At 59.4% G+C, this 24,299-nt stretch overlaps 6 protein-coding genes across 6 annotated transcripts; 5 read left to right on the forward strand and 1 right to left on the reverse strand.

The window, feature by feature from the left end:
* On the forward strand, window positions 1–3,424 carry BJ171DRAFT_580934 (kinase-like domain-containing protein; the record flags this gene model as incomplete). Its single annotated transcript, XM_053114068.1, has 9 exons — window positions 1–159; window positions 415–604; window positions 971–1,081; window positions 1,265–1,413; window positions 1,639–1,768; window positions 1,958–2,146; window positions 2,360–2,530; window positions 2,650–2,739; window positions 2,874–3,424. The coding sequence occupies 9 exons, from the start codon at window positions 1–3 to the stop codon at window positions 3,422–3,424; spliced, it is 1,740 nt and encodes a 579-aa protein (XP_052967327.1).
* An 871-nt stretch (window positions 3,425–4,295) lies between these two features.
* On the reverse strand, window positions 4,296–8,401 carry BJ171DRAFT_615809 (uncharacterized protein). Its single transcript, XM_053115332.1, has 10 exons — window positions 8,149–8,401; window positions 7,832–7,978; window positions 7,573–7,679; window positions 7,316–7,360; window positions 7,091–7,162; window positions 6,792–6,992; window positions 6,570–6,650; window positions 6,076–6,315; window positions 5,324–5,871; window positions 4,296–5,095 (listed from the first exon to the last, which is right to left on the reverse strand). The coding sequence occupies exons 1-10, from the start codon at window positions 8,327–8,329 to the stop codon at window positions 4,630–4,632; spliced, it is 2,088 nt and encodes a 695-aa protein (XP_052967328.1). The 5' UTR covers window positions 8,330–8,401; the 3' UTR covers window positions 4,296–4,629.
* Window positions 8,402–9,842: 1,441 nt separating this feature from the next.
* On the forward strand, window positions 9,843–12,880 carry BJ171DRAFT_70360 (uncharacterized protein; the record flags this gene model as incomplete). Its single annotated transcript, XM_053115825.1, has 6 exons — window positions 9,843–10,538; window positions 10,854–10,919; window positions 11,120–11,341; window positions 12,166–12,222; window positions 12,314–12,430; window positions 12,562–12,880. Coding segments are annotated over 6 exons (1,356 nt in total), but the record flags the coding sequence as incomplete, so codon positions are not given.
* A 1,038-nt stretch (window positions 12,881–13,918) lies between these two features.
* BJ171DRAFT_615822 (uncharacterized protein) lies at window positions 13,919–19,344 on the forward strand (the record flags this gene model as incomplete). The annotated part of the gene is made up of 6 exons (XM_053115333.1): window positions 13,919–14,320; window positions 14,596–15,268; window positions 15,407–15,847; window positions 15,948–16,844; window positions 17,086–18,279; window positions 18,560–19,344. 6 exons carry the CDS (start codon window positions 13,919–13,921, stop codon window positions 19,126–19,128), a joined length of 4,176 nt encoding a protein of 1,391 aa, XP_052967330.1. The 3' UTR covers window positions 19,129–19,344.
* Window positions 19,345–19,845: 501 nt separating this feature from the next.
* BJ171DRAFT_501520 (uncharacterized protein) lies at window positions 19,846–21,281 on the forward strand. The gene has a single exon (XM_053110678.1). The coding sequence runs from the start codon at window positions 20,213–20,215 to the stop codon at window positions 20,906–20,908; it is 696 nt and encodes a 231-aa protein (XP_052967331.1). The 5' UTR covers window positions 19,846–20,212; the 3' UTR covers window positions 20,909–21,281.
* A 1,576-nt stretch (window positions 21,282–22,857) lies between these two features.
* BJ171DRAFT_580939 (uncharacterized protein) lies at window positions 22,858–23,373 on the forward strand (the record flags this gene model as incomplete). The annotated part of the gene is made up of 1 exon (XM_053114069.1): window positions 22,858–23,373. One exon carries the CDS (start codon window positions 22,858–22,860, stop codon window positions 23,371–23,373), a length of 516 nt encoding a protein of 171 aa, XP_052967332.1.
* Between the last annotated feature and the right edge of the window lie 926 nt (window positions 23,374–24,299).

Raw genomic sequence — 24,299 nt, forward strand, 5'->3', positions numbered from 1 at the left:
ATGTCGCGTCCGAAATCGCCCGAGGAAATGAACTCGCAACAGCAGCAACAGCAGCAACATCGCTCCTCCGTGGGCGTGCCCCCTGAGTCCAGGGCTCAGGCCAAGGACATGTCTCTCCCGCAGAAACCCACCACTCCTCCCTCTTCCCAGCCCGCCTTGGTAATAGACTCGCTCATCCCTGCCTCTCCCCTTCGTTTCCCTCGCCACTCTAGCCGAGTCTGACGCCTCCCGCGGTGGCGGCCCTGGCTATCGGCTAATCGCCGCGGTATCATCCGCTCCTTGGCATCTGCTAACGACTGTGTCCATATCCGCCATCCATCGCCGTCCCTGCTCCTCTACAAACACTTGTCTCGTCCCGTTGCGTCTTGCGACTGCCTGAATCCCCTCCCCTTCTCCGGCTCGCCTGTCCAACAGAACTCACAAACCCATGTGCAGTCGTCAAGGCAGGCGCCTCAAAACGGACAAGCCGTTGGCCAACAGCCCCAGCTCGCAGCCGCCGGCTCTTCGTCGAGAATCCACTCGTCCTCGAGCCCTAATGTCGTCGGTGTCCACTACAAGGTTGGAAAGAAGATTGGAGAGGGATCCTTTGGCATCATCTACGAAGGTAACCGCCGCTGTCCAGCCTGGGCGCCGCTTTTGTCCGGCCCTGCGTACCGCTCTCGATTTCCGTATCCATTCTCGTTGCCTCCGTGGCGTTCGTCGCTTCCATTGTCCCGGCTATCCCGTCGCCTCCACGATCCCACTCGGATATTGCTCTCTCTGCTCCGCCCATGCATCCACCTTTCTCTTTGGCCTGTCCATCCTGTCCATCCTGTCCCGCTTGATGTACAGAGCTTCAATCCATCCGGATACACGCTGCGTGTTCGGGTCCTGGACATTATTCGATCCCCCCTGCTCTGTATCGTTGGAGGATTCCGCCCAGAAACGGATGTCTGATTGCATCCCGCATCGTCGCGTCTGCTGTCCACAGGCGCAAATCTCGCAAACAACCAACCTATCGCCATCAAGTTTGAGCCCCGAAAGAGCGATGCCCCTCAGCTTCGAGACGAGTACAGGACATACAAGATCATGTCGGGAAGCCGTACGTGGATACCTGCCGCATCCTGATTGCCTTTGGAGCCCTGCACCTCGCCGTGTCTTCGGTGGCTGCTGCGCTGCATATATGCTATGGGATCCTGAGCATCTTGAACAGTCCGCACGAGCCATAACGGTACCTCCCTCTGCCCCTTCCTCTCGGCTGCCCTTGTTTGTTTTGCGGCCACAGCTGGTATCCCCAACGCCTACTACTTTGGCCAGGAAGGACTTCACAACATTCTGTGTATCGATCTGCTCGGTCCGAGTCTGGAAGACATGTTCGATCTCTGTGGCCGGAAGTTCAGCATCAAGACCGTGTGCATGGCTGCCAAGCAAATGGTACGCCCAGTTTCTCTGTCCTTGAAATGCGTCGATGGGTGCGATATCGACAGAGGTCGTGTCCAAGCCCAATCTGCGCGATCCAGAGGCGTGTCCGTGGCCGTCGGCTTACTCTTCGACCGTATCTCCCATCCCATCCCATCCCATCCCATCCCACTCTGCCGTCGCCTCGCGTGAACGAACTTGCTTCTCTCTTTCCCCTTCGACGGGCCACTTCGATCGCAGATCACCCGTGTCCAGACAATCCATGAAAAGAACCTGATCTATCGTGACATCAAACCGGATAACTTCCTGATCGGAAGACTGCCGCGACACAACGAGATCCAGGCCAACCCGAACGCCCCTCCCGACGTTGGTGGGTAGATGAAATTCGACCGGCTTCATCGGACCTGTCTCTGATTCGACCGAACCCACGGAATACCGCCGATATTCCTTGCTGCAACCAATTGACTCAACTTGATCCACTGGCGGCTCGGTCTGCTGCCTGCATTGCCTCTTGGCCAAGCCTGCTGCTGACCCTCGTTGTCTCCTGCGCCCTCTGTAGACCCGTACAGCGTTGTTGCCAACCACTCTCCCACCAGCCCTCATCCCGCTTCTCAGATCTACATTGTCGACTTCGGCATGGCCAAGCAGTACCGCGACCCCAAAACAAAGCAGCACATTCCCTACCGCGAGAAGAAGTCGCTGTCCGGAACTGCCCGCTACATGAGTATAAACACGCATCTTGGCCGAGGTACGTACGTCCAGCATGCGTGCTGTGCATGTTGTGTGTCGTGTCCATCCTGCGCCCATCGTGTCCATCGTATCTGTCGTGTTTCGAGCGCTGGATTGATGCTGTCGCTGGTTGTATCGGTCGATGACTCATTTGCGACGCTCCTCAACATCCGATCATCCTTGGCCCCCCGTCTCTGACACCCCGTCGCCACCGTGATGTTTGGATCCACAGAGCAATCTCGACGCGACGATCTGGAGGCCCTGGGCCACGTCTTCATGTACTTTTTGCGAGGCAGTCTGCCCTGGCAGGGTCTCAAGGCTGCCACCAACAAGCAAAAGTACGAAAAGATCGGAGAGAAGAAGCAGACCACCAGCATCCGCGATCTTTGCGACGCCTTCCCAGGTCGGTTTCTGGAGCCCACCGCACATGCATGGGGCTCCGTGCTGCATCAGTCGGTTGTCACGGCTTTACACTTCTGTCTCGTGTCTGATCTGTTCTGCATCGGCGTGGCTGGTCAACAGAGGAGTTCGCCACCTATCTCTCCTATGTCCGTAATCTCAAGTTCGAAGAAACCCCTGACTACGACTATCTGCGTGGCCTGTTCAGCAAAGGTGAGCTCCCTGCGACGTCTCTCTGGCGCTATAATGTGCGCCACTCTACCAGTGTATCTCGATCGATGACTCACAAGACCATTGCACACACTCTCACGCTCGCTCTCCCTCAACGCTGCCTCAATCGCAATCAGTGTTGACCCGTCAAGGCGAAGTCGAGGACGGAATCTTTGACTGGATGCTGATCATGGACCAGCAGCGAAAGGAAAAGGAAAAGCAGCGCGAGCGTGAGCGCGAGGCCCGCGAGCGGGACCGCCAGTACCGTTACCAGGCCGCCGCCGCTGCCGGCCATACTTCCTCGCCCAATGTCACCCAGTACACCGGACAGCCCTCGTCAGCCAATCCATACACCAACACCGGCCCCAACGCCAGCGTTCAGGCCCTCGCCGGCACCTCGGTGATCTACTCGGCCTCCCCCGGCACGACCCAGACCAACCTCAAGGACGTTGCCAGCGCTCACCGGGTTCTGGCGCCAGTCAACAACTCGGGCTCGTTGCCGCGAAAACAGTCCGGCGGGGCTGCTCAGCAGCCGTCGACCCCTGTTCCTCCGATCTCGCCGACGCCTGTGACTACGACCCAGCCTCAGGTCGACAATGCCAACGGACGTGGCGAAAGGAAAAAGGTCAAGTGGTGGAAGAAGATGTTCATGTGGTGTGGCAGCCGCGACACCGAGGCGGTTCGCTGAGTGTTGCTGAGGCTCTGCTCTCCTTTTGATCCTTCCTCCTCCACCGCCCCCCTCCTCCTCCTCCTCCTTCCTCGCCTTCTCCACCCCTCTTCTCCTCTCCATCAATGAAGCTCACTGTAAACCCTCCTCATGGATATTTCGAGTAGAAAATGAGCGCCCTGTTATTTCTATAGCCACCGCTGCTGTTGTTCTTGTTGCTGTCGTTGTTGACCTTTCTTTCTTTTTTTTTCTTGATGCCGCTGCCGGCGTTATGGCTGTCCGATTTTGTGAGCGGACCGCGCCTCTTGGGCTGACCATGTGCTGGCTATAGATTTGGCGGCGAACGAACCAGGAGGGGGGGGAGGAGAGTGTTCTTTCGATCGTTCCTATTATCGCTATTATTATTGCTACCTTGACGATGTGTTGAGCCAAGTACGGCCGAGCAGGTCGGCAGCAGCGCCTCAATTTCTCATCTCACTCCCATCCACTCCACTGCTCTTGCATTCCCTTTCCGCTGTGAGGTTGGGCTCCTCGGGCTTTGTGTTTTGGGTTTGGCCCTTTATTATTAACCTCTGCCGTCAGCGTTTTTATCAGCCCATCTTTTGCTTTGCTTCGTTCTGTTCGCTTCCCACTCCTTTTTATGTTGCGTTTTATTCTATCCCATCCCATCCTTATTCCTTTCCTTTTCCGCCAAAAGCGCCTTTTTTATTTTTATTTTTATTCCTTTTTGAATCGCTTCTGTTTTGCTTTCTTTTACACTATACGCCTGCTCGACAACTTTTGCCTGCCTGATTTCTTCATTGCTTGTTTGCTTGCTTGTTTGCTTGCTTGCTAGGCTCAGCCAATTCGCCACTCGTCCAATCTACCTGCCTGGGTATCCAGAATCGCATTTGTGTTTCCAAACAGAGCCTGTCGGATCCGCGGCAGTGTCATCTTGTGGCCCTGTTGTCGGACGGGCATGTAGATGTGATGTGATGAAGTATGGTGAGGTGTGGTGAGGTGTGGTGTAGTGTGGTGTGATTGGGACTTGAGGCTTGAGGGAGAAGGGCCTAATTCGGGCCGCATCGAGATCGAGCAGACCGAGAAACACAGTCCCCGACCTGTTTCTGAAAAGTCAGGCGCGATAAGCCGCGTCTTCTTGTGGTATTGCTGGTGAGTTTGGAGTTTGGAGTTTGGAGTTTGGAGCCTGGAGTTTGGAATTTGTGCTTTCAGCGGCTCGAGCTTCCTCAGGCAGATGCGACTGCGGCTGATTCTGCCGTTCGCCTGTGTCGCTCTCGCAGCGCCGCAGCGGCCTCGGGGTACTGCTTTTCCCACTGCCGCTTGAGGTCAAAGTCGAGATGGATATCGGTGGGCTGCTTGTAGACCATGACCTCGGGCGGGACAAAGCTGCGGCGGGTGACTGTCGACATGTCCGGCTTGAAGACAGCGGGGGCAGACCCGGCCACCGACCCACGTGCTTGCTCGTGGTAGGCGCTCAAGCCGGCGGACTCGGCTCCGGCCGCTGGTGCAGAGCGAGAGGTGCTCGCAGGCCGAGGACGCTTTGGCAAGTGCGAGGCCGTTGGGAACGTCGAGATGTACTCTTGGATCGTGTCGGGCTTGGCCGGGACGGGCAAGGCTGGGTCGGGGGCGAAAGGGAAGTTGCCGTATGTCTTTTGGCTGACGGACTCGAACGTCGCCGAGTCCATGGGGTATCTAACAGAGGAGGGGGGGGTAATGGAGGTGTGAGATCGCATCCCACCCGCCGTCCAAGATGAGTGAGTAAGACTGTTTGGAAACAGGCAGTCTCGGCCACACCAGGGAATAATGGCCATCTCGTTGGTACGGCCGTGGGACTGGCGGCTCGCCTCGGTCCTCTCAGTCAACAGATGCGTCCCATCCAAGCCCCTCGAGTCACACTTCGTCCCCTCCCTTCTCTACAACCTCGTCACCGTGTTTTGCAAGGTTGTCTCATAGGAATAGTCCAGCGGCACCGGCTCGGCCTTGTCTGTGGGCTTGACGTTCTGGAAGTGCTCCGAATGCGACGTCGGACCCGTGCCCGGAGACGCCCCAGATCCAAGCTCAAAGTGGTGGCCTCTCAAGAAGGCCTTGGTGGCGTTTCCGGCCTCGTTGACCTGCCGATAATCGTGCAGTAGATTGAGCTCTCCGTCGCCTGAGCCAGCGGGATGAGGGTCGGAGTGGCCCTGGGAATAGTCGTGAACGCCAGCGACGTGCCCAGCCGCTCGCCCAATCGACCTGACGGCTCGCTGATCGAATGGCAGAAAGTTGGATCGGGTGAGGCTTTGCTGGCGCGACTGGTCGTCCGGCTCATTCGAGATTGGGTTGTATTGAGAACGGAACCGGAAGGTGCTGCGGTTGCGGTAGACTTCGGGGTCGCGGCTATTGGGCGACGGATAGGAGAGCGTCGTGACCGAGGTGGCTGGTTCGTTGCTGTCGGTGCCGAGGGAAACGGATGTGTGTCCATCCGAGTGCTAATGGGGGGTGGGTGTGAGTGTGAGTGTGAGTGTGAGTGTGAGTGTGAGTGTGAGTGTGAGTGTGAGTGTGAGTGTGAGTGTGAGTGTGAGTGTGAGTGTGAGTGTGAGTGTGAGTGTGAGTGTGAGCAGCAGCGAGTAAAGGTATATCGCAGGTCGCAGGTCGCAGATCGCACTTCCCCGCCGATGCTGCTGACATCCAACCTTGGTTTCCTGAGCCCGGCCATTGCCCTCGACGATGATGCCGCTGCTCTTGAGCTTCTTCTGCTGAAAGTCAATGTGGTGTGAGCTTGTCGACTTGAACGGCGTGGTCTCTTCTTCCTCAAAGTGTACGTTGCTGGGGATGTAGCGGAACCGTTGTGTGGCAGGGACGCTGTCGACTCCATGTTGGATGAAAGATGCCTGATACTGCGACCGCGGCTGGTTGTCGGTCGAGTTGCCGAGCTGAAGTCGCCGTTGCGCAGTGGATAAATGGCGACTGTTGTTAGCATCATCACCAGCAAAGACTGCGACAAGGGAACTGCTGTTGCGATACGGTGGCTGGAGACACTACTGTTTATCCTCGTCTTCGCTGCGTATGCACCCTTGTCAATACATCGGCCGCACTTGACACACCCTCTGGTTATCGCCTGGGTCAACAAGCCCATGCGATCGGCTTGCTCTGAGATTAAGCGAGGGACCCGATTGTTATCACATACCGTGAAGTGCGTGGCCTTGATCTCGCTTATGAATCCCTTGGTGTCGACCATCAACTTGGAGCGATCGAGGTTGGGGTCGACCTGGAAATCTAGTGTCCGTCGACGAACGACACCGTCGCCATCAGATACACGAGCAACCGGGAACAACCGATGCTACTCGCCCACTAAACGAGCCGGGCGGCTCCACTTGCCTTCTTGCTGGACACTTCTCAAGCTGCCCACTTCCCCGTCAGGGTTGTCCAGGACCGAGCTCTTGGCCTCGACTTTCTTGACCAGCACTCGATCGACACGGCCGAGCTTGGGGGATTGGTGATAAGCACGGCTTGTGACAGACTCCCAGTCCGGCGAGTCGCCGCCGAGACTGATGTGGGTCCCAGTTGGAACCTTGGCATGGACCACAGAGACATCCTTTATCCCCGATCGCTGAGGGAGCGCGGGAGAGAAAGCAAAGTGCCGATGGTCAGGCTCAGGGAGCAGCCCAGTGGCGAGACGGGAGTTTTTGGACTGTGCTTCCAACCTACTGAGGAAAACGACTCTTGGTACTGGGACCTTGTCGTCTCGAGATGCTCGTCTCGATAGATTGGAGGAAACGCCTGTCCAATGAAGTATCAGGAATGACATGCATGCGAGTGCTTGATCAGTTCCGACGAGAGTCGCTATGTTTGGAGCTGAAAGATAGCGAGCCACAGCCTCCGATCATTGTCGCAGACAATAGCTGCCACGAAACGACTTTGCCGCTCTCAAACCTGGTAGGACTCCATGAGTCTCTTCGGGTCGTGTTTTCCGACGCTCTAAACAGCACCGGTGCCGTCGATACAGTGTTGGAGAGACCTAGGTCAATAGACGAGCGAATGGACGAACATCCGATGTATCCCCCTGGAGCAACAACGACTCCCACCAGGCACGGATGAGGAATCAGGTGGATGCAAGTACACAGAGGCCAAAGGACGGAGGGCCTGTCCGTGTGCCATGGATGTGTGCCAGGATGTGTGCTGGGCCGCACCTGCATCGATTTTGTCGCAAAGTCTCGGCGGGTGGTGCTGATGGGCGTCTCCGAGGTCGACTCGGGCCCTTCAATCTTGAAATGAGAGGCTTTGATGAATGCCGATACTAGGAATATGTCGAGACGGAGCGAGATATGGCGAAACGGGACGAGATGGAAATGGGAACGTAGAGCCGATAAGGCCGAGGTTACCACCGCAGTCGGATAAGGAAGAAATCGGATTCATTGAAACGAGAGAATCCACGCAGACGGCACCCACTTTCGCTGTTCTCGGCGTTGACTCGATGAAGCTCGGTACGATCCAGACGCTTGGTGATGTAGTCCCCCTGCATCGTCGATTTCCATGGCGGCGGCTTTTCGTCGGCATAGCACAGCTGGTGCGTGCCGGCCTCGAGATAGCTGTAGGCTGGTGAGAGGAACAATCAGAGAGATTCAGACGTCTGCGGCCCTGCAACGACAGGCCGCGGATACGAGCCAGCAAATGTGGTGTGGTGGCATGGATGGACGCGTGGTGGGCCAAAATGGTGATCTGGAAGGACACGGCGGGAGGGGAGAAAGCGAGAGAGTGGGCCATACGCATCGTGCGGTTGTCTCGGTCGTCTCCATAGAGCTTCTTGCGCATCTCGGACCGATGCGAATCGGACAGATCCATCATTCGCTTGTCATAGTCAAGAGCGTGCACCTGCGGCCCCTTCGGCATGAGCTGGAGCTTGAGCACGCGCGGTGCCTTGGAGTCAACGATGGGTATGAGTGTCATTGGGAAGTAGCTGGCTGGGAAGGACTATCGACGGAGGATGCAGACCGAGCAGTCGATGAAGCCAACGGGACGAGAGCCAGCCGAGGAAATGGCGAGTCGGGAGGAAGTGCCAGTTGTACCGAGCAGCGAGAGTGGCTGCGACAGTTGTGGTCGCATTGGTAGAAGCAGAGTCGATCATGGCAGACCCAATCACGGCCGATCAGACTATTTGATGGAGTTTGTTTTCGGGGATGTTGTCTACGAAAGCGGCTGGTTGGTTGGTAGGCGCTGCTGGAGTGCTGATGCCAGACACATTATTGGATGGCTGGGTTGCAGAACGCTCTATGGCGACATGGCGCCGCAGTCGGTGGCAAGGGCCACTCGCCAGTATACCTCACAGCAATCCCATCAGTACATCTCAAGACCGCCTCTCACGGTCATCCCATCAGCACAGCTCAAGATCGCGGCCGCCAGGTTGTCCGGCGCCGTGTCCGGGCGCCACGCGACTGCGCGCTGACCCTGTGCGGCTGTGGCGATCCTTGCGCCTGACTCACCCGCTGTGCAGCCGCGACCCCGCGCGACGGAATGTGTGTGTGTGACGGGCGAGGGCGTGATTTTGATTTGCCGCGCTCTGTTGTGCTCTGCGCGTGCCGGTTTCATTGGCGGTTGTTTCGGTCGCCTTCCCGTTCCCCCGCCGCCCTTGCACGGGCGCGTTGCGCCTGTGGCTGTGATGACGCGGTTGGCCGTCAGTGCGACCGTGTCGCCCGCGGCACTGTTGTCTGTGCGGCTCGGCCCACTCTCCGTCTCCGCCGAAATCGGCGCGGCTCGATATTGCATACTGCATCAGCAGCGCCGGCGACGATGGTCGGCGATGATAGTAGGCGTCGATGAATGACGCTGATCAAATCGACTGATCAACATGGCCAAATCCATCCACATCAACATGGCCAAGTCAAATCCATCCACATCAACATGGTCAAATCAAATCAACTGATCCACATGGTCAAATCCCTCCATATCAGCGGCGCTCCAATCGACGTGCCCTGCTGAGGGTCCACTCGTCCGAGCGATGCGATCCGCCGACGTCGATGGCAGAGCGTCCGGTGATGTTTGCAACGTGTGTTTCTACCACAAACATGCCATGTTCTTCATCACTCCCCAACACATTCTCACCTGCGCACCCCACCACAGACACCCCCCCCCAAACATGCGCTCGCACAGGGCACAAGACCGCCTCCCGACACACGACATCGCCAAACAGCCGCCCAGAGCCGCTTGTGCGCGCTGTGTCGGCCCCTGTACAGGTCTCTGTGGCCCCGTCGCCACTGCCCCAGTGGCGCCCACAGCCCGCATACAGCCCTCGCGGCTGGCCCCTCCTTGACTCGGGTGGCCAATCCGCGTCGGCTCTTCGGCCTTTGTACCTCCTCGCGGCGCCCGCCCTCCCTGTCTTCCACGCCCCCGCGACAGAACATTTCGCCTGGGATCGTCTTCGGCGCCGTTGCTCGCCGCCTCCAGGCTTCTTTGCTCCTCCATCTCGCTTCCCCGCCCATCGCTTCCCATCGCTTCCCAAGCCGTCTCCTGTGCTTTTGCTTCTCCGATCGGTCCTGCTCGCCATCCCCCTCCTTTCTTGCTCGCGCTGCTCAGTCTCTCTATCGCCTTCCTTTTTGTCTGTGTTGGTTCGCCTCAGTACCAACGCCCTTTCTTTCCCGCCGGGTCCAATAGTCGGTGCCGTCTCTCAATCGTCCCATCCGGCCTCGCCTGCCATCTTTCTGCCCTTTCTGCTCTCCAAACTCTTCACCACCGGCATCCCCAGCCAGATCCCCTTTCCTCGCCATCGCTGCTCGATCGCCAAAGCACTCATCCTGCCCACGGCACCAGCCAATCGCCCTTGAGCCGCTATCCCCTCGTCCTTCTCCACTTCCAAAGTCACCCTCTTGCTCCATTCTGTCCAGACACGCCAACCATGAGCAAGTTTGTCGATTCGTCCTCTCGCCAGGTCTCACCAGGCTACCGACTCTCGCTCTATCCGGAGCAACAGCCCTATACCCTCCCGCAGCCAGTATATAATCCTGCATACTTTGACTCGCCAAGACACACCTTGGCTGATCCCCGGTGGCGACTGGAGGATGATCCAGTGCTGGCCATGGCCGTCGACACGCTGCTTTCGCTCAGACGAGCCGGCCCGCTCCAGACCGCCCCAGTTTACACACTTGCTCCTCTCGAACCCAAGGTAGTTGCGTCTTTCTCTCGTGTCTGCTATGCATCACTCGCCGGCAATGTGCCTCGGCTGGCTTCCCGTCTGCGGCTCTCCGTTTGTCTTTCGAGCACCGCCGTTGGTCTCTGCCCTCTCGCATCTGCATCCGGTCCGCTTGGCTGGAGGACGGCACCGCCTTTTGTGCCGTTGTATCCGCCGCCCGGTTCCCCGGGGCCCCAGCGTATCCGCTTTCCCACTCCCATCAAGACCCACTTTTGCTCCTGCGCCTGCGATTGCTTGCCCACGCCTGCTCACAATTGGTGGCTTCTCGTTCTTGCTGCTGTCCTGCAGCCACCTCGGCCAGAGTCTCGGCCTGACGCTCCTGTGCCCGTCGACGCCAAGGTCACCAAGACCAAGGTGGGTTTCTTGGTCCGCTTGCACACCGCCATCCACAACCACCGCATTGCGCACCATTGCACCACCGCACCATCGCACCGTCGCGCTCAGCCACAAGGGGCGGATCCTGCCTGGCCCCCATCCCGCCCTCTCTTCCTTCTCCGTGAGAGCGCGGACATGCACTCACCTCAGATATCGCTCCGCCGGACATGATCCTGCAGCAGGGCAGCGGCATCTCCAAGGCCCGTCGGTCATCAAACAGCAGCACCTCGGCTGGTTCGGGCGGAAAGCGCCGCGGCAGCAACCCCAGCAGCACCGGCACCACGGGCACAAGCGGCGGCGGCGGTCACGGTGGCCCCGCGAACAAGGATCGCACGCTTCACCCCGCAGGCCCATATCCAGGTCGCGACCACTATCGCCACCCTGTCGGCGGGGGTGCACAGGTCAGTTGGCGGTGCCGCAGTCTGTGTGGGGCTGCACAAAGCGGTGCGCGGAGTGTGTGCGGTGTGGCGGACACCAGTGCCTGTGTCACGCCGACACTGGGGCGGTTGTTTCTGTGAGTCCGGACTCGGCCTTGGTTGTCCTGGCCTGGTCTGGTCTGGTCTGGTCTGGTCTGGTCTGGTCCTGGCCGGGACTCGCCGAGCCCGGACCCAGCCCAACCTGCTCGAGTCTGGCCAGACAACCCAAGGACAACCCAAGGACAACCCCCGGATGGCACTGTCGCTGTGGCCCGTTTGCTGCCGCTGTGCTCCGCAGCCATTGGCGCGATTTGTCCCTCCGTGCGACCATACTCTGTCGCACAGCATGGAGGGTGTGCTGCGCGTGTTGCGCCGCCGTGACAAATGTGAGTGGACAGGGATCTGGGCCCTGTGGCTGACCGCTTCTTGGCTTCTTTCCTCTTTGTTCGCCGCTCCGACTCTTCTTCCCCCGGCCTCTCCATACCAACGCAATACAACGCAACCAACCCAACCCCATCCGCCTTCTCGCAACGCATCCGCTCAACACCGATCCCATCGCGCCATGCCACATTCTCCTCGGGGGCCTCGCCAACTCTTTCCTGCGGCTCGTGCTCTCGTCTGCTGCCATCCGCGCTCCACCCGTGCCCTTGCGTCCTCGACTCGGCCACCGACATGCGTGTCCGTGTCGCGGTTCCCTGCTGTCCCGCTCGGCCTCAACGTCGCCTTTCTGCACTTTTCATGTCGTCGCGGGTGTCTGCCCATGACCTGGGTTTGCACGGGTTTGCACGGGTTGCTTGTCCGAACAACAGCAGTACTCGCCCAGCGGATCATTCTTGGACCACCCCCCAAGCGGCCATGACTCGATGGTAAGACATTGGCCTCCTGCTGCCATTCCTTGCGCATTCCCGGCTCTGTCTCACACCACCGGTCCTTTCTTTCTCCGCTCCGCAACTGCAGGTGCCCTCCATTTCGGGCTATCCCTCGCCGGCCCACATCGGCACCCCTTCGCCTCCACCGCCACCCACGCAAGTTCCCTCGGCATTTTATGACTCGAAATATCCTCCGAGCTCTCAGGTATGCCTGCCGACGTATCCCTGGCCATCGCACTCGGTCCATCGTATTCGGCCGACCCGCGATCGTGGCATATTCCTTGTCGCTGACGCTCCTCACTTCCTCACTCCATATCCCCGCTGCTCCCGCCACAGCCCTCGTACTCGCCGTACAGCCCGGCGTATCCATACCCGCCGCACCACCCCAACTCGCTGCCTGCTCTGGCGCCCCATATGATGCCGCGGCCGCTCTTCAACGAACAGCCCTATGACTACGGCTACAACTATCATGCGCCCTTTCCCAGTGCCCCTGTTCGATCCGAGCCCGTCAAGGAGCCCCTGAAGGCCATATAATGCGGCGCAAGCAAGCCACCGCCCCCTCCTTCCATCAAGCTGTGTCTTGTTTGATGGCCTATGGATCGGCTCATCCTTGATGTTGGCAGCATGGTGCCCCCCCCCTCGTACGTTCCGACAAGCGTCTCCCAACGTCGGCGCCGCGCAACTTCTGTGCGCTCTTTGCACACACGCACCATCCACAGCAGCCAGTACCTCAATCCGACTAATCCGGACGAGATATCAGCAGAGTGGTCCTAAAGATGAGGCGAAACAGCGACTGTGGCACGTTGCAGTCGATGTTTTGGATACTTTTGTCGATGCTTGTGGACACTGACCGATTCTGTACTATCCCGTCCAATCCTCACCCCCCGCCCTCGCGCTTCTTATCGATTGTGTATTTCCATCGACCTCTACCATTCATCCATCTTCCACTCTCCTCAGCCCACTTTTGCATGTTCTTGACTTGTTGTTCCGCCCCTCTCCACATGGCGTGATCCCTCCCCCTCGCTCCGTGCCTATAGCTTGTTTACCCCCAACGAAAGTAGATCAGCTGTGAACCTCTGTTGATAGTTTTCTCTCGTCTGTACAAAATGAAACAGGCCTCCCCCCCTTTGGATTGCGGCCTGGCCCCCCTTTTTCACCCGCTTCACGAAAATACACCCTCTCGATTCGCTCTCCGCATCCGTGGTGCTCGCTTTCCCACGTCCACGTGGCACTCGTGTGCGCGCAGCCCTCCCCCGCCTTCATCTCCGCGCCATTGTCGCCGGGCGCACAAGATGCGCAGCGATCTCGTCCCCACAGCTTGCCGCTCACACACAAACAGCGTCGCACAGCGCGCTTATCGATCCGACACGATTTCGCATCTCCGTTTCTTTGTGATAAGGCCGGTCCTCCATCTCCATCTGCCGCCATCTGATCTTCGTGACGCACTCTGGCCGGCCTTGCTTTCCGGATTTAAACCCACGGCGCCGTCCCGATCCCTTCGTCGTCCTCCATCTTTTCAGTCCAGATCTGCACCTCTCCCCTCTCGTCCCTTGCCATTGGACGCTTGTTTCGCCAGGTCGCAAGCATCACCACCGCTCAATTCCTCTTGCAGCAACATAGTCCGGGCGCCTTCGGATCCACCACTACTCCTCGCCAGCCAGTCAACCAGCCAGCTAGCCAGCCACCGACCAAGATGCTGACCTCCAACCAATCCGTCGATCCGCTCCTCATCGAGCGATGGCGATCCCGCCTCAGCAGTCTCACCGAGCTCATCCTGCCGACTGACTACCCGCGCCCGATCCCGCAGAGGGTCGTCGATGCCGAGCAGATCCTGGACCTGCCCGAGTCCACCAGCCTTGCGGTCCTGCAGCTCTCCCTCAGCCTGATGAAGGTCTCGGCCGGAGCCGGCAATGGCGCGGCTTCGTCCACGCCCTTTGATATCCTCCTGGCAGCCTTTGCGATCCTGCTGCACAGATACACCGGCGAAGAAGACATCACCATCGGCTCGTCGTCGCTGTCGTCGAACCCGCTCGTGCTGCGTATGAACGTCGCCGACTCGGATTCGATGGTCGAGGTCATCCGCAAGATTATTGAGGTGCGTATGGGTGCGACCGTAACTGCGTCGGTGACCCATATGCGGGTGGGGGTGTCAGGACAGCTCATGAATGCACACGCATCGAGCGAGGAGTGCCTGGATTTGTGAGGGCGGCAAAGGTGCCAAGAGAAACTATCGGCGAATTCTCACATCCATTCCACACCACGTTCCATCACACTGCACACTCCACACTCCGCACCACATCACACCGTACTCTACGCCATCTGCCCCACTCCCCCCCGATCGCTCGACAGACCACCGCCACCGCCAGCAAGGACGAAGTGCCCTTCGCTGCGCTGCTCGATGCCCTCTGCCCCGCCAATGCCGACAACCCGGCCCCGTCCCTGTTCAAGGTCCGATTCTTCAACCTCACCGACACCACTCCCGAGACTCTCGAGGCCAGCGCCAGCGGCTCCTCCACCAGCGACATCACCATCTTCATCTCCCAGTCGCCCTCGCTGCGAAGGCTGCTGCCCATCCAGCTGCGAGTCGTCTACAACTCGGTGCTCTTCACCGAGCTCCGTATCGCCTTCATGCTCGACCAGCTCTGCCAGCTGCTCGAGACCGCTGCCCAGGACCCCCACGCTCCGATCGGCAAGATCTCGCTCATCACCCCCAGCAGCAGCCCAGTTTTGCCCGATCCCACGGCCGATCTTGCCTGGGACCGCTTCGAGGGCGCCATCACCGACATCTTCTCCCGCAACGCCGAGGCTCACCCCGACCGCGTGTGCATCGTCGAGAGTCGTCCCTCGCCAGACATGCGCCTGGACCTCACCCAGTCGTTCACTTATCAGCAGATCCACCACGCCTCCAACATCCTCGCCCACCATCTCATCAAGAACGGCATCGAGCGCGAGGACCCCGTCGTGCTGTACTCGTACCGCGGTGTCGACCTCGTCGTTGCCGTCATGGGTGTCTTGAAGGCCGGAGCCACCTTCAGCGTCATTGGTAAGACGTCCGTTCTGCCCTGCCCTGCCAGCATGCTTTGCTGCCTTCACTCGCCTCCCATCGCCGCCGTGCAACATCACTGATAGCAGGAGCACCGTTTCACTGACCGAGCCACTCCTCCCCCATCGCCTCCGCCAGACCCTGCATACCCGCCCTCCCGCCAGAACATTTATCTCTCCGTCGCTCAGCCCCGCGGCCTCGTCGTGCTCAAAAAGGCCGGTGCCCTCCACGACGATGTCCGTCAGTACATCACCAACGAGCTCCAGATCAAGTGCGAGGTGCCTGCCCTCGAAATTGCCGACGACGGCATTGTCTTTGGTGGTTCTGCGGGCAACGATGCCGATGTTTTGGACCCTGAGCGCTCGCTCGCGACCCAGAACACCGGCGTGGTCCTGGGCCCCGACAGCATCGGCACCCTCAGCTTCACCAGCGGAAGCACGGGCATTCCCAAGGGCGTCCGCGGCCGCCACTACTCCTTGACCCACTTTTACCCCTGGATGAGGGCCGAGTTTGAGCTCTCCGAGAAGGAGCACTTCACCATGCTCAGCGGCATTGCGCACGACCCCATTCAGCGCGACAGTAAGTACCCCTCGGCGCCTGCTGTGTCATGCCGTTGGCTTGGCAGCAACTAACGTTCGATCCTCTACCATCTTGTTCTCGCCTCCCATCCTCTCCCCAGTCTTCACCCCTCTGTTCCTCGGCGCCTCTCTCTACATTCCCACGGGTGACGATATCGGCACCCCCGGCCGCCTTGCCGAGTGGATGGCCTTCCACGGCGTCACCATCACCCATCTGACTCCGGCCATGGGTCAGCTCCTGTCTGCCAACGCCACCCACTCCATCCCAACCCTGCGCAACGCCTTCTTTGTCGGCGATGTTCTCACCAAGCGCGACGTCGGCCGTCTCCAGTTCCTGGCCCCCAACACCAACGTCATCAACATGTACGGCACCACCGAGACCCAGCGTGCCGTCTCGTATCTCAAGATCCCGCCCCCTGGTATCAACCCGGCCTTCCTCAGCCAGCAAAAGGACATCATGCCTGCTGGCAAGGGCATGAAGGACGTTCAGCTCCTGGTCGTCAACCCCTCGGGCCTGCTCTGCGGCGTCGGCGAGGTCGGCGAGATCTATGTCCGCAGCGGCGGTCTCTCGGAGGGCTATCTCCGCCTCGAAGAAGTCACGGCCCAAAAGTTCCTGGCCAACCCGTTCAACCCGAGCGGACCCCAGATCACCGCCGAGGGCGAGGCTCTGCCGTTCTACAAGGGACCTCGCGACCGCATGTATCGCAGCGGCGATCTCGGCCGCTACCGCCCCGATGGCAGCGTCGAGTGCACGGGCCGAGCGGACGACCAGGTCAAGATCCGTGGATTCCGCATCGAGCTCGGCGACATTGATACGCCGCTCAGCCAGCACCCCCGTGTCCGTGAGAACGTCACCCTGGTGCGCCGCAACAAGGACGAAGAGAAGATGCTGGTGACGTACTTTGTGCCCCTCCACGCCACCGACGACCTCGACATCCTGATCAAGGACATTCGCGAATACCTGAAGCAGAAGCTGCCTGTCTACGCGATTCCGACTGGTAAGGAGGAGGCGGAGGAGGAAGGCAGTGGGGCTCTGATTGCCTCGCCGACGCTGACGACGTGCTGCTTTGGCTCTGACCGACCGGACGCCATCGCTGAGCATAGGGAAAACGATCGACCAAACGCACTAACATTGTCGATTCCTTCTCATTCATTTTGTCCTCGCCATCGACGTTGGTCGCCTGGCTGCGCTTGGACCCCCATATCCACCCGAATTCCCTTGCCTTTCGGCACACACAGTCTACGTGCCCTTGATCCGCATGCCCCTGACTCCCAACGGCAAGATCGACAAGAACGCCCTGCCCTTCCCCGACACGGCCCTCGCCGGCGCCGCCGGCTCTTCGGCCCGCACCGACGAGGAAGCCACGCCCTACGAAGCCGCCATCCGCACCATCTGGGCCGAGCTTCTCAACAAGCCCGAGGGCAGCATCCCCCTGGACGACAACTTCTTTGACTGCGGCGGCCATTCGATCCTGGCCACCCGCCTTGTCTTCCAGATCCGCAAGGTGCTTGCTGTCGACATTGCCCTCGGCATCGTCTACAAGGAATCGACCATCCGCGGCATCGCCCGCGAGGTCGAGCGCATCCGCGACGCCGACGTCAACCTGGTCGGCGGCGCTGTCCAAGACGACGAAACCGAAAAGCGCAGCATCAAGACGGTCAAGAGCATCGACCAAATGAAGGAAGTCCGCAAGGACGAGGCTTTCGACTATGCCGCCGACCTGGACACGGTCGACGACTCGGCCGTGACCGTCGAGGGCCTGCCCGAGTTCCAGTTCCCGGACCTGGCCTCTGGCGGAGTCTTCTTTGTGACGGGTGTGACCGGTTTCCTCGGAGCCTTTATCCTCGAAAAGGTCCTCAAGCGCTTCCCGCACTCCAAGGTCATTGCCCTCGTCCGCGCCAAGAGCCAGGACGATGCTCTCAAGCGCATCCGCGAGAACGGCGAGCGCCACCTGGTCTGGGACGAGTCCTGGGTGCAGCAGGGCCGCATCGTGGCGGCCATGGGCGACCTGAGCGAGCCTCGCCTGGGACTCTCGGAAGAAGACTGGACGGCCTATGCCAACCAAGTCGACGTCATCATCCACAACGGCGCGCTTGTCCACTGGGTCTACCCGTACAGCAAACTGAGGGCGCCCAACGTCCTCGGCACCCTGGAGGCCCTGAAGCTGGCGACCCTGGTCCGATCCAAGGCCTTCCACTTTGTATCCTCGACCAGTGTCCTGGACACGGACCACTACGCTCGCCGCGCCGACCTGGGCTCCAGCGGCAAGGTCCTCGAAACCGACAACCTCGAGGGCTCGCGCAAGGGCCTGGCCAGTGGATACGGCCAGACCAAATGGGTCTCGGAGAAGCTCGTCATGCGAGCGCGCGAGCGGGGTGTCAAGGCCACAATCATCCGGCCAGGCTACATTGTCGGCGACTCGCACACCGGAGGTAAGCCAAGCTGGGCTAGGCTGGAGTGGGCTAAAGGGGATTGCTGCTGCTGCTGTCGTTGTTGTTGTTGTTGTTGTTGCTGTTGTTGTTGTTGTTGTTGTACCAGATACCTCGGACAATGGTGAATGCTGGAGAACAGGGAGGGCAGAGATTCACAGTCGGGGCGGATGGCATAGAGGGTGAATGAGAGGGAAGCTTCCACTCCCTCATGCCCACTTCTCACACGCTCGCCATCGACTCATGCTAACGAATTCGTGATATCTCTGTGTACATTGTCCAGTCGGCAACACCGATGATTTCCTGTGGCGCCTGGTCAAGGGTTGCGTGCAGCTCAAGCAAGTGCCCAAGATCGCCAACATTGTCAACATGTGCCCCGTCGACTACGTTGCTGCCTCTGTCGCCGAAGTCGCCGCCTCGGAGGCGCACATCTCCCTCGGGGTCTTCCACATCTGGAACCCGCACCACTTCCGCTTCAAGGACATGTTCTCGCTCGTCAAGGAGCACGGCTACGACGTCCACGACACGGACTATATCGAATGGCGCTCGAGCCTGATGGATCTGACCCTGGCGTCGAGTGACCATGCGCTCTTCCCGCTGCTGCACTTTGTCCTGGATGACCTGCCCACCAGCACCAAGGGCCCGCAACTGGGCGACGAGCACATCCGCAGCGTGGTCGACCCTGCCGGCGTCGTCTGCGGCGACATGCGCAACCTCATGGGACTGTACCTCGGATACCTTGTCGCCGTCGGATTCCTCGACCAGCCCACCCAGACCGTCGAGCAGACCCTCCCAGTTTTGCCGTTGTGGGAGGGTGTCCGGGGCAAGCTGGTGGCCCGCAGCGGCAACTAGGCTTTGGTCATATCGTTATCAAGACTTTGATTCCCCGCGCTCGCTCCGCTCCTGCCTTTTTTTCATCCTCCTCCTCATCGATGCGTGTCTGATGCACCTTGAATCTGAATCTCGAGTATATGGCGATGTGCTTGAGAGTCGTCAGCGACTGCACAGCTCTCTCAATACAATGGACTCGATCGAATGCATCCACCGTCGCACTGACTCTTTGGTGCCGTCCTGCTGCCCCTCCCTGGATGACGGGGATTGTCCAACAAGTGGGAGCAGCGTCCGCTCAATTCGATGCGAGCCCGCCAGCGAAGAAGCGAGTCCATGCCCCCCCCCTCCGCCAGTCGCTCCGTCTGCCCCCGCCAAACTGTCCGCATCCGGTCGGTCAGCCGGTCCCCGGATCCCAAGCGGAGAAAAGTACTGGCGGCACAGCAAAACCCACTCCAGAAGTGGAAGAGAAACGGAAAAAAAAAACCCCCCAATAAAGTACTTTCAAAGTGAAAGCTGAGGGCGACTTGGCGGACAACACGAGGCCCAAGGCGTGCCCAATAGCCACTTCTACAACTGGAAGCGACTGTCGTCATGCGCTCCCCGCGGCGTCAGACCGACTGTGCTTTGTGATTGGGACGGGAGAGATGGGAGGGACGGGAGGTGGAGGCGACGGATGGGGAGAGGGAAAAAGTGAGCACTCGCCGAAAGGGCAGTCAAGAGCCGATCCACCACCATCATCATCATCATCACCATCTCCACCACCATCATCACCATCTCCACCACCACCATCATCATCATCATCATTTATCGCCAGCATCATTCATCGCCCACAGGACATTGGCAGCCATCCGACAAGCAACCTGCTCGAGTGTCTGTCTGAGAGCATCGTCGCCCACCCGAAAGTACCATCGGAAAGTATCGTCGACCATCCTCACAGCAACGCAGGCGCTCTTCAGGCCGCCCCTACCACGAGCATCCAAATCCTCAGTCATTCACACGGCAAAGAAGACACATCCGCACCGACATTCGCCATCACTTGCCCTCCCTGGCCATCGCCATCTCTCGCATCAGTTGCTATTCATCGCATCACCCTGTCTATCTGACCATGGTCGAAGGCATATCCGTGGCCATACCCGAAGCCATATCCGCGACCATATCTGAGGCCATATCCGAGGCCAACTCGGCAGAGACACACAGTCCCAGCCTCGCGCAAAATGCCTCTCTTGATCGCTGTCACAGCCGCCGCAGCACCGGCGAGGCACTCGATGTCCAGGACAAAATTGACGACGACAGTCAGGCCGAGTGCACCATATGCATGAGCAACAGCGCAAACTCGCTCCTCGTTCCCTGTCACCACACTCTCTGTCAAGCGTGCTTCATACAGATTGCGGCCCTGGCCCGATCGGCAAACCGACTGCCCACCGGGTTTGCCGCCCATCGGTTCAAGAACAGCCCGCTCTGTCCCTTTTGCCGGACTCGGATCGATGCGATTGCACCTCGCGACCAGCTTCGGCTTACGTCTTCGGAGCACGACCCGCCGGCGAGTCCACAGACCGGCTCAGGGGACTCGCAGGGTCGCCGCAGCGAAGCCTCGCCGCTGCCGTCGGAGGTGGACTGGGGTGCAGTGTCGACTGGTCGCTACCACCGTTACTTCACCAAGACCGGAGTGATTGTGTGGAAGCTGAAGCCGCCGCGACCCGAGGAGGGACTGATCCCGGAGAACCCCGTCGGCACGGTCGAGTTTGAAGAGATGCTCTCTCAAAAGCCATGGCTGAGGGTATGGATCAAAATCTTTCGTTGAGCCGATGGAGCCCGGCCTGTTCGCGAGATACACGGACGATGGACTCCCTTGACCATGGAAGGAGGGTAGCATTGTCGCGAGCACGCCAGCTCGGTGGCTCGTAGCTGAAACGGAAGAGGTCTGCATGGCGGAGGAGGCTTGTCTGCCTCGACGAAACGGAAGAGAAGCGAGCCTGGCTCCCGGCTTGCCTCGTGGTGGTCTCGGACGAGCCAGGCACACCCGAAACAAACCAGGGACATGCGGACGCCAGGCGCATCGAGACGGGTGGATACAAGGCATGAAAGATTCAGCGGATGCAGGAGCCCGCATGACCCGAGGTGGCTGGAAACAACATGATGACGAACGAGCAATAAAGCGATGGCGAAAGTGTTTGGTCACCACGCGGCGGCGAAACCAGTGTGGGGCGTATCACGAAACCAGTCTGTGACCGTCACGAAGTGGTCTTGAACGACCAGGTGGGGGGCGTACTCGGGACCTGCTCGGGGCCTGCTGAGCAGCCCGACGACCACAGAGGGCGATCCACACGGCCGCCGGGACAGTCGAGGGGACGGACAAGGCAAAAGGAAAGGCAAGCGAGCGAGGGGGCGGATCGCATTGATCGCATTCGGCCGAACGAGACGGCCGCAGATGTGGCTGTCCGCGGTGCCGAACGAGCGGACGAACGAGCGGACGAACGAGCGAACGAACGAACGAACGAACGAATGAACGATATAACACTGCCGCTGCCGTTGCTCGTGCAATTGCTCATGCCGCTGTTGCCTGTGCGATTGCTCATGCCGTCGCATCGTTGGTTTTGCGGCCCGGGGATCGTCCGTGGGCCCGTCCTCCCGACCAGCACCCAGCAGAAAGGAACGTGCCTGTGAGTAGCAGGACCTGATTCGCCGGGATCCAAAGCGACCGAGTCATGGGGGGGGGGAGGGACCGAGCAGGAGAGATGGATGGATGGACCGGGTGGGAGCGGTGACGGCCGGGATAAGACCGAACGAATAGCACCGCCGCACCCCGATCGATACGGGCGGGTGCAGGACGGGAGTCGACGTCGATGTCGACGGTCCGGGCGGGGAGCGACAGCGATACAATCGGGGATGGTGTTTGTACAATCTGTGTAAGGTATTCGTACATTGATAAGACCAGCGGCGTTGATACAACCACGAAGGCCGATACTGCTGGCGAGGGCACTGGCTATCAACAGATTGACACAAATATCAACAGATCGACTCGAATGTCAACAGATCGACTCGAATGTCAACAGATCGACTCGAACATCAACAGATCGACACAAACATCAACAGCACAGCAGCACGGCCGCCCCGGTCCAACGCAGTCGATACAGCCACATTCAGCCACATTCAGCCGCACTGCTCAGTCCACCGGCGCACAGCCGCGACCGGCCCGGCCGTGGCGGGTCACGCATCCTTGCGGCACATGGCCGCGAGCGCCATTGGAACGGCCGATCGCCGCCTCGCTCCAACGCAGGTCAAGTGCCCCCCCCCCGACAAAGGCACATGCCGCCCTTGGACATGCGTCCCCCCCGCGGCCCCATCGCCTGTCGCTCTGGACACTTCTGCCGCCTTCTCGGCTATTTAAGCCCGCCAGCGCCCGGCTCCATCGCCTCTCAAGCATTCGCTGCTCTTTCCCGGTTAGTTCCTCTCCCAAATACCACCAACCTCCCATCGCACCTCATCGTCTTCTTCCTGCCGATAGCAGTAGTCCAGGCCCTCCTCCCAAACGGGCTCTCGCCGCCTCAAGCCGTGTCCATCGAATATCAACGCTCTTCTCCAAAAGCTCTAATCAACAATCCCTCTGTTTGTCGCTGTGCTGGTCTCGCCCAAACCAAACTTAATCGCTTCAGCAGCACACCGTCACGCATCGTGTTAGCAGACCCAATACCAACGGCAGTCAATACCCGTGACAATCATCTTAATTCGCCATCCGACGTGTCCGCCGCCATGTTCCAAGATCTGCCCGTGTCCCTGTCCCTGTCCCTGTCCCCGTCTCCGTCTCCGTCTCCGTCTCCGTCCGACTTTGACCGGTCCGACTCTATCGATCTCGACGACCTCGAATGCGCCATCTGCATGACCTCATTCACCGACTGCGTTATCCTTCCGTGCCGGCACAGTCTCTGTGTTGCCTGTGCTCGGACCCTCGACTCAAACCGGGCCCAGAACTGCCCCTTCTGTCGGTCCAAGATCACCCAATTCACCGGGCCCGACGACTTGGCGTGGACGCCAAAGTACCTGCTTGCCTTGCAGGCTCCAGCCCCGACCTCGACCTCGGTCGACATCCTGGCCATCTACCAGCGCTACACACGATACTACACCCGCACAGGCAAGGTCGTGTGGAAGTCCAAGCCGCCTCGTCCCGAAGACCACCTCTTCTCGGACAACCCGCGGCTGATGCCTGGCTATAGGGACCCTTACTCGGACAAGCCCCTCATGCGGTGGGTCCGCAGGGTTTTCGAGTAACGGCCAGTCGACGCCAATGTGCCACGCCGATCCGCGGCAACCCAAGTCGACCCGCAGCGATCCAAGTATCCCATGTCGATCCGTGTCGATTCATGGCTTTGACTCGACGATCTGTGGCATTGGCTCTGATTATGTCCATCTCTCTCCCGGCGACTCATATCCCTGCGATTGTGATGTTGCCGGGCCAAGACGATATCCTCAGAAGTGGATGGATATCGTTGGTGAAGGGCGGCTCCCACCATGCGATGGTGGCTTGCCGTATGTCGACGCTGGTAGTAGCAGGAGCATCGAACGACGAGGATGATGGGTGGTGATGAATTTACGGCGGATGCCTGGGGTGTCTGGCGGTCGCAGATCTAGAGCAACGCCGGATGCCCTGGGCAGACGAAGCACACGATCCTGCTACCAAAGTAATGTCTGTGATTTGCTGTGGCCGGACCTGCCCTTCGGGACATTTTGATGCAGTCTCGAACCCAGGTCTTGAGCCAAACAGCGACCGGAAACGGGTTTTTGTTTTTGTTTTTGTTTTTGTTGATTGTGATGTGCTTGCTGGTCCCCTGAATACACTTTATTCAGAAAAAAACGGGACAATATAGCCGTTTCCATGAACATGTAGTATGTGCTGTGCTTGCGTCAAGCAAAGCCACAAGAAATAAAACAGATCACTTTGGCAGCCTCCGAGTGAAGACCACCGGTCGCTCTCCGGTCTCCACAATCGACCTGCACACTGTGATCATGTTGCGCGCCGCATTGACGTCGCGATTCCACACTGTCCGGCAGCTGGGATTCTTGCAGCTCCTGACAAAGTGGGAATTCGCAACACTGGGCGCATCGAGTCCTTCCAACCGAACTGGCTCCAGGCACTTGGAGCACACTTGCGAGGTGTTGAACTCGTTCGTCGAGACTACCTTGACGCTTCCGTGAGG

Source organism: Polychytrium aggregatum (genome assembly GCF_025602895.1).
Source record: "Polychytrium aggregatum strain JEL109 chromosome Unknown BJ171scaffold_15, whole genome shotgun sequence".
Lineage (NCBI taxonomy): Eukaryota > Fungi > Chytridiomycota > Chytridiomycetes > Polychytriales > Polychytrium > Polychytrium aggregatum.

Coding starts and splice junctions, on each gene's coding strand:
- BJ171DRAFT_501520 (XM_053110678.1), top strand. CDS start 20,213: ATGGTCGAAGGCATATCCGTGGCCATACCCGAAGCCATATCCGCGACC.
- BJ171DRAFT_615809 (XM_053115332.1), bottom strand. CDS start 8,329: ATGACACTCATACCCATCGTTGACTCCAAGGCACCGCGCGTGCTCAAG. Junction 7,163..7,315: donor GACTCATGGAGTCCTACCAG/GTTTGAGAGCGG, acceptor TTCATTGGACAG/GCGTTTCCTCCAATCTATCG. Junction 6,993..7,090: donor ACCAAGAGTCGTTTTCCTCA/GTAGGTTGGAAG, acceptor GCGCTCCCTCAG/CGATCGGGGATAAAGGATGT.